The sequence below is a fragment of the Eubalaena glacialis genome, chromosome 2 (assembly GCF_028564815.1).
Source record: "Eubalaena glacialis isolate mEubGla1 chromosome 2, mEubGla1.1.hap2.+ XY, whole genome shotgun sequence".
Taxonomy (NCBI): Eukaryota; Metazoa; Chordata; class Mammalia; order Artiodactyla; family Balaenidae; genus Eubalaena; species Eubalaena glacialis.
Window position 1 is genome coordinate 64552262 of NC_083717.1, and position 13950 is coordinate 64566211.

Consider the following 13950-nt stretch of genomic DNA (forward strand, 5'->3'; position numbering starts at 1 on the left):
CGGCAGTGAAAGCTCTGAGTCCTAACCACTTGACTGCCACTTGAATTCCCCTGTAGTACTTAAATATTGAATTTATCACCTTTGTATTAAAAAAATGAAGCAAAGCTGAAGCAGTTTACTAATTAATGTTTTCTTTTTCTTTTTTTTTTTTTCCTTGTTGAATAATAACCATTAGACCGTGTTCATTATAAAGCCATACTTCTTTGTTTCCAACAGGAACTATCATGTATTTTATTACCTCCTGGCAGGAGCAAGTGAAGAAGAGAGATTAGCATTCCATCTTAAACAACCGGAAGAATATCATTATCTCAATCAGGTGAGAGTTCATGAAAAGCATTTTGCAATGTAGGGCATTATTAAATTTTAGCTCTTGAGAAAAGTTTTTTTTCCTAGTACTTTGTTTCTGAAACCTGGTTGGTAGTGGATATTAACTAGCATTTTCATATATGTAATTTAAAAATCTATGTGATGCAGTTCTCAAATTTAAAAATTATTACTCTTATATGAATTGGAAAAGATTAGTTATATGTGTACCTTTTGCTTTTTGTGAGACTCCTTAAGAGAATAATAAACTGTTTATAGATACTTCCAATTTAGAAAAATGCTTTACTCTTTCCAAAGTGATTTACCTTTTACAGACCACAGCATATTAAATGTTACTAATGATTCATGCTTGCCCTTGTCAAAGGATTACTGAAACTTTATTTGCATGTTTGAAGTCTAATACATATACCTCTTTGCATGATATTATGATACTGACTTAGAGTATGATTATTTTTATAACTCAGTGATTATCCTGTTAAACATTCAGTATGAAAATTCACTAAAGGAAATGACTTAGAGAATTTGTAACTTACCTTGTAACTCAAAATTCACCCCTAAACTTCCATAATAAGTAGTAATTCTCACAACTTTTCATTGCATTGGTTTCTCCAGTTTTATTCCTCATATTAACAAAAATTCTAGAACTAGTAATAATGGAATTGGTCTGACAGTAGATCATTTAAATAACAGATTGTCTCCCCTCGTTTTTTTGTTTGAGGCAAGATGTAATGTCTATGGAAAGAAATTCCTTTTGGGTTATTTAAAAAATTCTTATGAGGGTTTTGTAAGGAAATTGACACTTTGATGTGGCTCAGAGATTGTAGTATGTATTCAGGGTTATGAAAGTAACATCTCAGACTTTTTGCAAGATATAGAGCATGCTGTATAACTGATATTTCCTAATTTTGAAACTACATATTTATATGAGCTAATATAACTCTGTATTGCTATATTGAGAATTTCAAAATTATGTTATATATCACTTCCCAGTATGACACTAGGCATTTTTACTATATTGAATTTAAGTATATTAAAAAAATCATTCATTTAGCTTCTGAGTTTTTTCCTTTCCCTTCCTGTTTAAACTATTTGCCTTATATATGGGTGATTAAATATTTTCCTTTTTAAAAAGTAGTAATTGCCCATAAATGAGCTGATAGTTGTTAGTATTAGAGAAATCCAGAGTTTATTGCATCTCTTCCAGATTTTTTTTGTAATCAGTGTCCATACCATACATATTCTTGTCATAAGGTCAGTATTCAGAGACTATGGGACTCAGCAGTTACTGTATTTCAGAGTAACTGAATAATAGCAAGTATGGATTGGTTATGATAATATATGATCTCCCAGAATCTGAATGTTTACTTAGTTGTTTCTTGTTTTGTGCTGCTATACAAAATAACTTTCTTTGGTAACAGCTGTGCTACGTGAACACTACATCTAAGAGGTGATTAGAGAAGTGTAATAATCATTACTTCTACCTAACTAATCTGCCTTACTTTCAGATAACAAAGAAACCCCTCAGACAGAGCTGGGATGATTATTGCTATGACTCTGAGCCGGTCAGTACAAGTGCCTAAATATTCTGTGTTCCTGTTAAAGGACCCTCACCTTGCTCATTTGCATCTGTCTTGTGACTTAGGAAGAAAATCAGCTAAAATATAAACAAAGAATCTAAGAAAGAAGATAAATCAATGTTTAATTTATTTGAATTGATTTATTTGTATGTGTATGGTTTATTGATTAAAAACCAGTCAATTTACCATTTTGGGATTTTTTTGGCTGTTTAGACTGTATTCAGTATTTATTTTGACCAATAATAAATTGATTGCATTCCTGATTTCAGCATTGTTATGGATCCTTATGAACTATAGGATTTTTTTCGTTGAGATTTGTTTGTTTCAATTCTTTTTCAGTAGTTTAGTTACCCACATATTATGAGTAATATTTATTGTTTATTTTAAAAAGTTACATCCTTCCTGTTTTATATGTCAGTTAACAGTCTTTTCACATAATGAATGCATACTTTTTTTTTAATAGCAAGAGAGGCTATAGCCTTTATGTAATTTTCCAAAAATTAAGAATTGAAATTCCTATAAATAAGATTATTTTATGTTTTAAATTGAGAATGATTTAAGGGCATATATGATGTAATATTAAATGAGTAGGTAAATTTAGCTTTATTTGTTATATTTTGTAAGAACAAGTTTGTAATTGTAAAAAGAAAACAAAAAGTCTTTTTCCTTTACTTCAGTTTGCAATTAGGTCAGATGTGAGAGGCTGAAAACATGCACTCATCTATATTCATTAACTAATGAACTAATTTATTAACTATTCCTCCTGGAAACATAACATGTCTTATTCCTTGCTTTAAATAACCATCACTTTAATTCTAACTGCATGCGATTACAAACTCCTCTAATTGCAAAGCTATCAGAGTTGAGAAGGATTAGTAATTATAACATTAATTTTTTCCTTCAGTTTAATTGCATTACCATTTCATAATAAATCAAGTAATTTGCAGTTTCAGATTTAATATTTTGGAAAATAAATTTTAGACACTTAAATTTATAGATACTGATAACTTTTAATAGAAAAATTTTATGCTGTTTTGTCACTCTTGAGAAGCTTCCATCTTTTGTCTAGTACACCAAGTGACTGTGTGTGCCTCATTGGGAAGTAGGTAGGAGACTGGGAAACTCATATGGTGAATATAAGACTTGATTGCCTTTACAGAGCTTATAGTGAAATTGTGAACTGGTCTGCTATTGTTTAGACAGTCTAAGTAATGCTTAAGAATTTTTGGGCTCTGAAGTAGATAGACCTGACTTGAATACTGGCTCCATCTACTTACTAGTTTTGAGAACCCAAGCAGGTCACTTATTCTTTTGTTTCCATCACCTATTTAAGGGAATAATAATGGTCTTTAACTTTCATGAGTATTAAATTAGTGCATCTAAAGAGTTTGATAGATTGCTTAATACTGTGTAAGCGCACAGTAAATGTTTCCCCCATCGCTGCCACCACTGAAAACATCACTCTCCATCTTTTCCTCTTAGAAGAACTTTGTAACCATACTCTCCTACTCCCTTAGCATTACTTTCATCACTACCCTCCCATTTATTACGTTTTCAAATCTATTGTAATTAGAACTTTGATTAATTTCTGTTGCTTTTTTTCCACAAGGTAATTAATGCAAACAAGCAGTCTATTTGAGGATCTTTTGTTTTATTCTTTCCTCTTAGCTCCTCCTCATAGTATATTTGGGGGCAAACTAAACTTGTTTCACTCTGAGTTATTAGAACTTATGTGACTAGCATTATACGAAGAGAGGATTAAGGAGGGTTCTGCAATTTGTGTTGTATTTTTTAACATACATTATTTGGAATTGTATAAATGATCCCAAGAGGAGCTATGGTGAGAAAATTGCTTTTGACAAGGGACCTGTTGTTGCCCATTGTATGGTGATTTAATTCCTTTTAAGGGTTATCCTGTTAATACAAGCTCAAGCAACTAGTGTTTCATGGGAGATAGCAGAGGATTTAGGACTGGATAGATTTTGGTTTGGCTATCCCTGTTATTTAGGTGACTTATTTAACCTCTGAGTCTATTTTCTTCCCTATAAATGTACGTACAATTAAATATACATATGCATAATTAATTCCTTGTGTTTTGAGGATTTAGAGATTATAAATGGTAAGTGACTCTCATAATGACTGATATGTAGAAGATATTTAGTAAATGCTAATTTCCCTTCTTTAAATGGTAATAATCTATTCAAACAGTTTTACCTAAAGCCGGTTCTGAATAACTTCAATGTAAACAGTTAGTGTCACCTAATTTTTAAATTTTTCTGAACTAAGCTTTGAATGATTTTAGGGTCCAACTATCAGGCGAGTTTAGTGAGAATTGCCAGAACAGGTCTCAGGATATTGACATTCCACCATGCTGCAGAGGATTAGAACTCATCTCTCAGTGAGGCCAAGCTTCCATCCAGGTCATTACTGCCTTTATAGGAACCCAACCATTTGTATAGTACCTGGCCTCCCATTTTCCCGTGAGGTAGACCTTCTGCAGGAATCCTGATGCAACTTGGGCAGGAATCTTTGAATTCATAATGTTTCCATTCTCCCTATTTTAAGTATTTCTACAGCATAGCACTCTTACTGCTATTCACTGTCCAACAGTTTATAAATTTGTGGTCACTCCCTTAAATACTGTCTTTTTGGCTTTATGCCAGTCCAATATGAAGGTCTCTGCATGCTGCATAACTTCCTTTGCATATATTTTTCCATTTAAAAACCACTTTAACATCCATATTATGTTTGATCATTATAAAACCCCTGGTTGTAGTTAGTATGATTACCTTTCACACCAGAAGCAACAGTGGCTCAGAATTTAAGTGACTTCCCCCACGGTGATGAAGCAAGTTAATAGTGTAATTGGGATTCAGGTCAGGCTATGTTCTTTATATTCTTTTTTCTTAAATGATCTTCAGCATCTTTACTGATTCTCAAAGTCAATTATTCCTATTTATGTCCTATATTATCAACTGGTAGCTATAAAAAAGTATGATTTTTATAAGCACCATTCTAAGAAATATATACAGCGTAGGAGAAAAATGTGTAATTTGACTCTGCTCTTCACTTTCTCTCCCTCATAAATGTTTACTACATGCCAGGCTTATTGTAGGTACTTATAAATGAGAAAGCATTCTCATCATCTCATACAAAGGGAAAAAAGGCTGATAGCATGAAAGAACATTTTGGTGTGTTTGTGGGGAGTGTGCAGTGGCATGTTATCAAGTAAGACTAGAGCCTGAGCTAAGTTTGACAAGAGGAATCAATTATTTTCTTTCAGTGGAAAGGGTCCTAACAGTTGTTGGTTAGTTCGCTGCCTTATTCTTTGACCCTTACCGTTTCATTGTTTTCTAAATGACCTCCAACAGCCAGTATTTGTATCTTGGTGCTTGAAGGCTTTTCTCAGAACCTTGGAATGCCTTGTGCTTTTGCATGACCCTCTAGAAGTTCCTAGGAGTTAACAGCTTATCTCCAGAAGTCCTCAACCAGTAACTCATGGGAGGTGGTATATAAGTGTTCCAGCTCCTTCACCTGTCTATTTTTTATACTGTTTCCCAGAGATTACTTTGGGATTAAAGTCCAGTTACCCACTGTGGTAGCTTTAATATTTAACACTTTAATATTGTATACTTTAATATTAAATATTAAATATTAAATATTTAATACTTAATACTTTAATATTGTACCCTATTTAGGCTACATTGCCTTCCCTACATTCCGCTAGTACTTGTACTGAATCTTTGTCTCAAGGTCTGCTTCCATAGGAACTCAGATTAAGATAAAGATATTGCTGGTCTGGTAGGTTAGTCCATCCTTAGTTTTTCTAATACCATTGTCATCAGGGAAATACACATTAAGTACAAGCATTTAAACGTTAATTATGATTTTGGTCTTCCCTGAGACCATTTTGTATTTCCGAAGAACAATTTGATTATAGATAACAGCAAGTATAAATGTATTTATATTTTAGTTCTTTATTCAATTTATGTTCTCAATATTTTATACACATTGTTTTATTCATTCTTGGGGTAGATAAGAACAGCCGTCAGTTATGAGAATCATTACTGTATCATTGAGTTTACACAAGTGGAAGCATAGTTCTCTTTTTCCCCACTGATTTATTATAGAAAACTTTTTACTAAATCATAAAATGAGTGAGCTATTTGTGGTTTTGGGGGGAAGAAAAGCAAGAGCTTTTAAAAAGCTTTACTATAGGTAAAAGAAAAATGTGTTAACTTAAAATTTTTTAGTAGGTAGGATGTTGGCATGTCTGTAGAAATATGTCTTAAAATTGCTTACCAAAATTTTTTTTTAAAATTTATTATTTATTTATTTATTTTTTGGTTGTGTTGGGTCTTCGTTGATGTGCGCGGCTTTCTCTAGTTGTGGCGAGCAGGGGCTACTCTTCGTTGCGGTGCGTGGGCTTCTCATTGAGGTGGCTTCTCTTGCTGTGGAACACGGGATCTAAGCACGTGGGCTTCAGTAGTTGTGGAACACAGGCTCAGTAGTTGTGGCTCACGGGCTCTAGAGCACAGGCTCAGTAGTTGTGGCGCACGGGCTTAGTTGCTCCATGGCATGTGGGATCTTCCCAGACCAGGGCTCGAACCCGTGTCCCCTGCATTGGCAGGCAGATTCTTAACCACTGTGCCACCAGGGAAGCCCCCCAGAATTTTATACTCAGAAAATTAAGTACATGGGTTCTCAGAAAGAACGTTTCTTGAAGTGAATTTAAAAATTTAAACTATCTATGTATACCTTTCCATAGAGAATGAAGATATTTTTAATAGCATTCTAAGACTTAATATTTAATTTTAAATTTTATTATTTACATATATATTCATTAACTCATTTTTACAATGCCTAAAGCAAGTTGTACATGGTAGATACTTGATAAATACTTTTTAAAAAATAAATGAGCACTTTGTTTACTTCTCAAAAAGGAATGTCTCATTCAGTTAAATAAATCATTCATTGTATATCTACTTCAATAATTTCCCACTTTCTTCTTGGCACTGACTTGATATTGGAGATCTGCAGTAAATGAGACAAATAATAGTTCATGTGTTCATTGAGTATTTTATACAGTATTTCATAGGAAGATAGGCATTAAAAGAGTAAATACATGTGAGGAGGTTTTTGAAAATGTTAAGTGTAAGGGACTGTGAGAACATATAGTAAAGGGATTTAAAGACTTATTTATTGTTTTAAAGATTTAGATTATGTGTACAGTGTTACCGTTTGACTTTTGGGGGAAGTGAAATGCAAGATTTGCTCTAGAAGAGTAGTATTTTTTTATTTGGTAGTCCATAACTATTTTTACTGACTCATATCATGTGGGTTCTTTGCAGGTTTTTATACTTTCACATATACTTTTTTATTTTGCTGACTGATTACCATGTTGTTTATATTATTCATTAGGAATATATTTATATCTAATATTGATATAATATAAACATCTTTGTATTATAAAAGTCTAGTCTCCACTTCTCAACTAAATTGTTGCCTGTTCTAAAATTTATTTTTGTGTCCCAGGATCTAGTTCACCTTGCATATGGGTAGACACTTAATAAATATTTGTTGAATAAATAACATTTGTTTGTGGAATTGAGCTCTCTTAAATGCTTTGGATCTCCAAGACTCTTCAGAACCACTCAAAATCAAACTTTGTATCAGAACATTTTATACATATTGCTAGCTCTTAAGTTACTTTTGAGATCCTTGCTTGGGTGATTGTGAAAGAGGGAGAAAAGATAACCTACTGGTATTTTGGTAGGTATGTGTTTAGTGTGCATACTTGTAGTGAGATAAGAGGGCTAATGAATTTGGCAATGTCTAAATATTTCACCAGCTCTAATTTTTATAAAAGGTATATTTATCTAAAATTACAATATTTCCATGTGCCTTAGATTACTTTTCAATAGGTAGTCTTGATTTTTCTCCCCCTTTTTTCTTAAAAAAACAGGATTGCTTCACAGTGGAGGGGGAAGATTTGAGGCATGACTTTGAACGCTTACAACTAGCCATGGAAATGGTAGGATTTCTTCCCAAGACACGAAGACAGTGAGTTTATTTATTGTATTCTTATACCCTCGGTAGAGAATAAATCATGATGTGTGTTTCAAAAATTCCTCTTCTTTGATCCTTTGAAACAATTTTCTGATATTCCTGATCGAGTGCCTGATCCAGTTCCATCTTAAACGTTACTTAGAATTAGAAAATTTATTTTTCTAAAAGACTTGTTTTGAATTGCTTTCTTTTGTCATAAGTCTTTGAGAGTCTGTTGAAAGTTGGAGCTCTTCTTCCTGTAAAATGTAATACATAAACATTTGCATATTATTGCAAGGTTTCATGGTGCCCCCCAAACCTCTCCATGTACCTTACCTAAAAACCGTTGCTTTGTAACACTATTTTATAACTCCTTGTTTTCTATATCATTGATCTTTAATCTTATTAAGACATGCATACCTTTCAGTATAACATAATTTTCTATGTATTTCAACTGTAAATTTATGTCTGTAGTATTGTGCTAAATGTATTTTTTTCATTGTAAATATAAACAAAATAGAACTGTAAAAAGGTTGAGATAAGGATGGAGTAAATTATGCTTAAAATAAAGAAGTCAATTATATTTAAAATAAAACAAACTACTTTAAAGATGCAAATAACCTTAACCTTATAAGCTTTTTGAGAGCAGGGATTCTTAATTCATATTTATAAATCTTTTAATATTGAATTATAGTATATTCAGTTGTTTATAAGACATTTATTATTGCTGGAGACTATGCATCACATATTTGTGTGTGAGAAACATTATTGTGCTGATTATTGAATCCAAAATTCTGAAATAGTGTAATGTGCAACTATATAAACTACTACTAAAAATAGTTTTTTAAAAAATGGCTCATAAGTTTGTTTTTTTATGTTTTTGGCTTTCAGTAGTTTTTATATTTTAGTTGATACTGAGTTTCCTCTCTAACTCAGAATGTTTTTATGAAATATTCCTTCAGAATTGACTTGTATTTTGTTTGAGTCATGTTAATGACTCAATCATTTAAAAATTTTAAATTATTTGAAAAATTACACCTATGAATTAGATGTTGCTTCAGGACCTCTGAAAGTACAGCTATTAGGTTCCTAAGGCAATATCTTTGTTTTATTTAAAATGCTTCCTAATTTTAGGAAGACACATAGTTAAAATTTCATAAGTAGAACAGATTTATTCTGAGGAAATAACTGGAGAAGGCACAAAGATGTGTGTATATATAGATTTCTAGGAAGGGCTTTTAGATGGAGTATTCAACTGTGTTAAATGCCTTTGAGATATCATGTAAATTAAGGACATAATATATTTTTCTAAGTTACATGGAGGTTCTTGGTAACTTCTATGAGACATTTTACTGGGAGGCAGATGCCAGAATGTGTTAGCAAATAGGGAATGACAAAGTGAAGGCAAGGAGTGTAAGTTAACATTTCAGTAAGCTTGTTTGTGAAGTGAAGAAGATGTGGGATCTAGGATAGGTTGTTTAAAGTAAAAGAGAAGTGAGTTTTTTTTTTTTTATTATTTTTTTATTTTTTATTTTTTTGAAGTGAGATTATTTTGATAGAAAGTTCTTGTCAGGTTCAGGCGAGATATAGAAAATAGGTATAATAATGTTCCAGAGTAAACTGAGTTCATGAGATGTATAGCACAAGTGAAGGGATTAGTTGGTGGCTGGAGGACGGGTATGTGTTCTTCTGAGACAGGAGGGAAGGACAGTCCAGATGTAGATGTTTCACATTAAGGGCCTGATATTAGATAATATACCCCAGTGGCCTCATACTGTTTTTTAAAAAGCATTTATAATATGATGGACAGTATAATATGACGTAGGAAAGCATTTTAAAAATATAACTAATAATAAAAAATCACCTAGGTTACTTTGTTAAAATACAGATTCTAAGACCTTTCTTTTAAAGATTCTGATTCAGTAGATCTGAAATAGACAGTGTAGGGAAAGGACATTCCAGGCAGGATGAAAAGCATTTAGAAAGTCCATGGACTTTTGAAACACTACAGCAGATTCAGACAATAGTAAGAAGTCCCCTTCAAATAGCTATATCTGACAGGTGATATAATTCTGAAAGGGTTATGTAAAGCGCTTTGCACAGTGCCCGACATAGTGAACACTCAATAAATTTTAGTTATTATAGTTATTATTATCCTCATATTTCTTATTTTTCTGAAGACTAAATGCTTTGTACTGGTTAATTTGCTTGATTAGAATTTTGGAATGAAATAAGCTTAGAGAATGCACATAAGCAAGCTGTAATTTATGGTTTTATTTTCACAGGATTTTCTCTCTTCTCTCAGCAATACTACATTTGGGTAATATCTGTTATAAAAAGAAGACATACCGGGATGACTCCATAGATATATGTAATCCTGAAGTTCTGCCTGTTGTCTCAGAATTATTAGAAGTAAGTGATTACATTCTCAGTTGTCATTTCAAATACTGGGTAACTTTACAGTTTTTATTTTGTGTAACTATTTTGTAGGTATAAATGGGTTAATACTTTTTATTAATAGTGTTACTCCAAAAGTTGGAATTTTTGCTGTTGTGTGTGCCAGAATCTTTAGAAGATTTGGGTTTTCTCCCCTGCCTCCCTTTGCCCCAGATATCCATGATTCCTCAATTTGCTGAATAGGATGAGTATTTCACTCTATACTGTATCATGTCCTAGGCCTTTGTAATTTTTCTCCTTCTATATTTGAGATTTCCTCTCATAGTAGGATGTTGGTTAGATTATTTTATTTGAAGATGGGGTATCTGGATGGGTGGAGAAAAGGGTACTGCTTTTTCTTTCTTCATGGCTGAATGGGAGCCAAAGGTCTTCATCTCCTATGACGTTTCTTCCCACATCAGGGTCCTTATTATTACCTTATTCTTTCTTCCTGGAGTGATGATTTCTCATGTTTTCTGAGCTAACTACTCATCTTAAAAGGGATATGATTTTTGTAGGCCCTCTCCTCTGAAAGGAAATATATGTGTGTATACTCCCCTGAGTATATTCACATATCTACAAATATTTTTATGTAACCATCTATATCTATATAAAGATAAACATGATCTGCACAGCAAGGGAAACCATAAACAAAGTGAAAAGACAACCTACAGAATGGGAGAAAATATTTCCAAACAATGTAATTGATGAGGGATTAATTTCCAGAATATGCAAGCAGTTCATACAGCTCAATATCAAAAAGACAAAACAACCCAATCAAAAAATGGGCAGAAGACCTAAATAGATATTTCTCCAGAGAAGACATACAGATGGCCAACAGGCACATGAAAAGATGCTCAACGTTGCTATTATTAGAGAAATGCAAATCAAAACCACAATGAGGTATCATCTCATATCAGTCAGAATGGCTGTCATCAAAAAGTCTACAAATAGTAAATGCTGGACAGGGTGTGGAGAAAAGGGAACCCTCTTGTACTGTTGGTGGGAATGTAAATTGGTGCAGCTGCGATGGAGAACAGTATGGAGGTTCCTTAAAAAACTAAAATAAAAACAGAGCTATAATATGATCCAGCAATCCCACTGCTGGGCATGTATCCAGTGAAAACTCTAACTCGAAAAGACACATGCACCCCAATGTTCATAGCAGCACTATTTACAATAGCCAAGACATGGAAGCAACATAAATGTCCATTGACAGATGAATGGGTAAAGATGTGGTGTGTGTGTATATATACACACACACACACATACACATACATACACACAAAATGGGATACCACTCAGCCATAAAAAAGAATGAAATAATGCCATTTGCAGCAACGTGGATGTACCTTGAGATTATTATACTTAGTGAAGTAAGTCAAACAGAGAAAGACAAATATTGTAAGATATCACTTATATGTGGAATCTAAAAATGCGATACAAATGAACTTATTTACAAACAGAAATAGACTCACAGACATAGAAAACAAATTTATGGTTACCAAAAGGGAAAGTGGGAGGGAGGGATAAATTAGGAATTTGGGATTAACCGATATATACTGCTATATATAAAATAGATAAACAACAAGGACCTACTGCATAGCACAGGGAACTGTATTCAGTATCTTATAATAACCTGCAATGGAAAAGAATCTGAAAAAGAATACATATTTATATATATTGTGTATATATATAAATAAAACTGAATCACTTTGGTGTACACCTGAAACATTGTAAGTCAACTATACTTCAGTAAAAAAATAAAAATTAAAAAAAAAGATAAATGAGATTATACTGTTGTTTCTAACTGATCCATTAGCACATGTATCATTCTAGCCTTCTCCCCTTGCTTATCTGTAAACTCACACTCTAACAGTGAGGAAGCTGTCTCCCATCAATCTGCCATTCATTTAGGTATTCAATTCCAGTATACCTGTAAAGCAGTGTTAGAATTTTTAACCCATATCCCTGTGGGAAATGACTTTATGGAGTCATGTTACCCCTAGTTTTACAGACTCCATTTATTTCCAGAATTACTTAGGTCAGCACCTTTTTCTCCCACCCCCTTCACTGAGGTTGTTCCATATATTTGTCATACAGTTTTCATGTCATGGTCTGTATTCTTTTCCTAAGATTCCTACAACATCTTAAATAATTTTCTAAAAATTTGTATACATTAAGATTCACTCTTTTTGCTATTTGGGTTGTGACAGATGCATAATGTCGTGTATCCTCCACTACATTATCATACAAAATAGTTTCACAGCCCAAAAAATTCCCTGTGCTTCACCTATTCAATCCATCCCAGCAAACTACTGATCTTTTTACTAGCTCTGTAGGTTTGCCTTTTCCAGAATATAACATAATTAGAGACATATAGTATGTAGCCTTTTCAGACTGATTTGTTTCACTTAGCAGTATACATTTAAGATTCATCTGTGGCTTTTCCTGGCTTGATAGCTCATTTCTCATTATTGCTGGGTAATATTCCATGGTGTGGATGTATTATACCACAGTTGGTTTATCCATTCATCTGTTGAAGAGCACGTTGATCATTTCCAGTTTTTTGCAACTATGAATAACCTTTTTTTCTGTTAAAATATCACTTATCTTTCAAATCTTGGTTCATATACTACTTCATGGGACTTAACCATATTAAAGGGTCTAAACTGACTCTATCAGCATAGAACATTTGCTTCTCCTTAGCATAGTTCAGTATTGGCTTTGTAGCATAAAGTTAATTGTTTACCAGTTTGTGTCCATTATAAGGTGGCGGCAATGTTCTTTGAGAGCAATGGATGCCTCTTATTGATCTAACCTTACAGTGTTTATTATTTTGTACATGCCTTGCTGTTGCTTATTAACTTTAATGGAATGAGTTAGCCTGGAAGAAGGGTCAGGAGGGAGTACCTTGAATTGGAACTAGATTCACTCATTGGAAGGAAGTTCCAGGGTGTGGAGTGTGGTATCTGAAAGCTGTAATTTTGAAGGTCGTGAGGGTCAGAAAACAGATGGCATTTCAGGCAGGCATTTCAGGTGATGTTTTAGTCAAACATTTGGTATTGTGGCTAGTGGTCTTTCTTATAAGTTCAGGCATTCAGCAAGTACCAAGGCTTCTGGTCCTAGTGCAGTATTCCTTTTTTTGGTGAGAGACTAGTAAGAGGAATTCAGGCAATTTAAAGAGGTATTGGTAAAAAAAGGAGAAATCCATTTCTGAGAATTAGACTTACCAGTGTCAAAGTTAGAGTAACAACTAAATGTGATTTGATAGCAAATCTCACTTTTGAACTCAAGCTTCTCAAATTCCTTCTTGTTATATATAGTTTGGACTGGTTCTAGGAATGGAGGTTTAGTAAGTAGAAAGAAGATAATCTTCAAAGTCAACGAGCTAGAGAAGGTCTGAGAAGACCTACCAGGGTATCCTGCCTATAGTTAGATCTTATTTTTATTTATTATTATTATTTTTTTTTATTTAAAATTTTTTTTTGGCCGCGCGGCTTGTGGGATATTAGTTCCCCGACTGGGGATCAAACCTGGGCCCTTGGCAGTGAGAGTGCAGAGT

The 13950-nt window shown here is 33.2% G+C and overlaps 1 protein-coding gene across 9 annotated transcripts in view; it reads left to right on the forward strand.

Annotated features, from left to right (window-relative positions):
- The window catches only part of MYO9A (myosin IXA), a 279267-nt gene that overhangs the window by 72296 nt on the left and 193021 nt on the right, over positions 1-13950 (forward strand). For 8 of the 9 annotated variants that reach the window (XM_061180112.1, XM_061180113.1, XM_061180111.1 and 5 more), the window contains 4 exons: positions 217-316; positions 1830-1886; positions 7867-7964; positions 10235-10361. In XM_061180112.1, the coding sequence (XP_061036095.1) occupies positions 217-316; positions 1830-1886; positions 7867-7964; positions 10235-10361 (382 nt within the window). The remainder of the gene's footprint in view (positions 1-216; positions 317-1829; positions 1887-7866; positions 7965-10234; positions 10362-13950) is intronic. The other variant, XM_061180116.1, reaches the window with a different exon arrangement.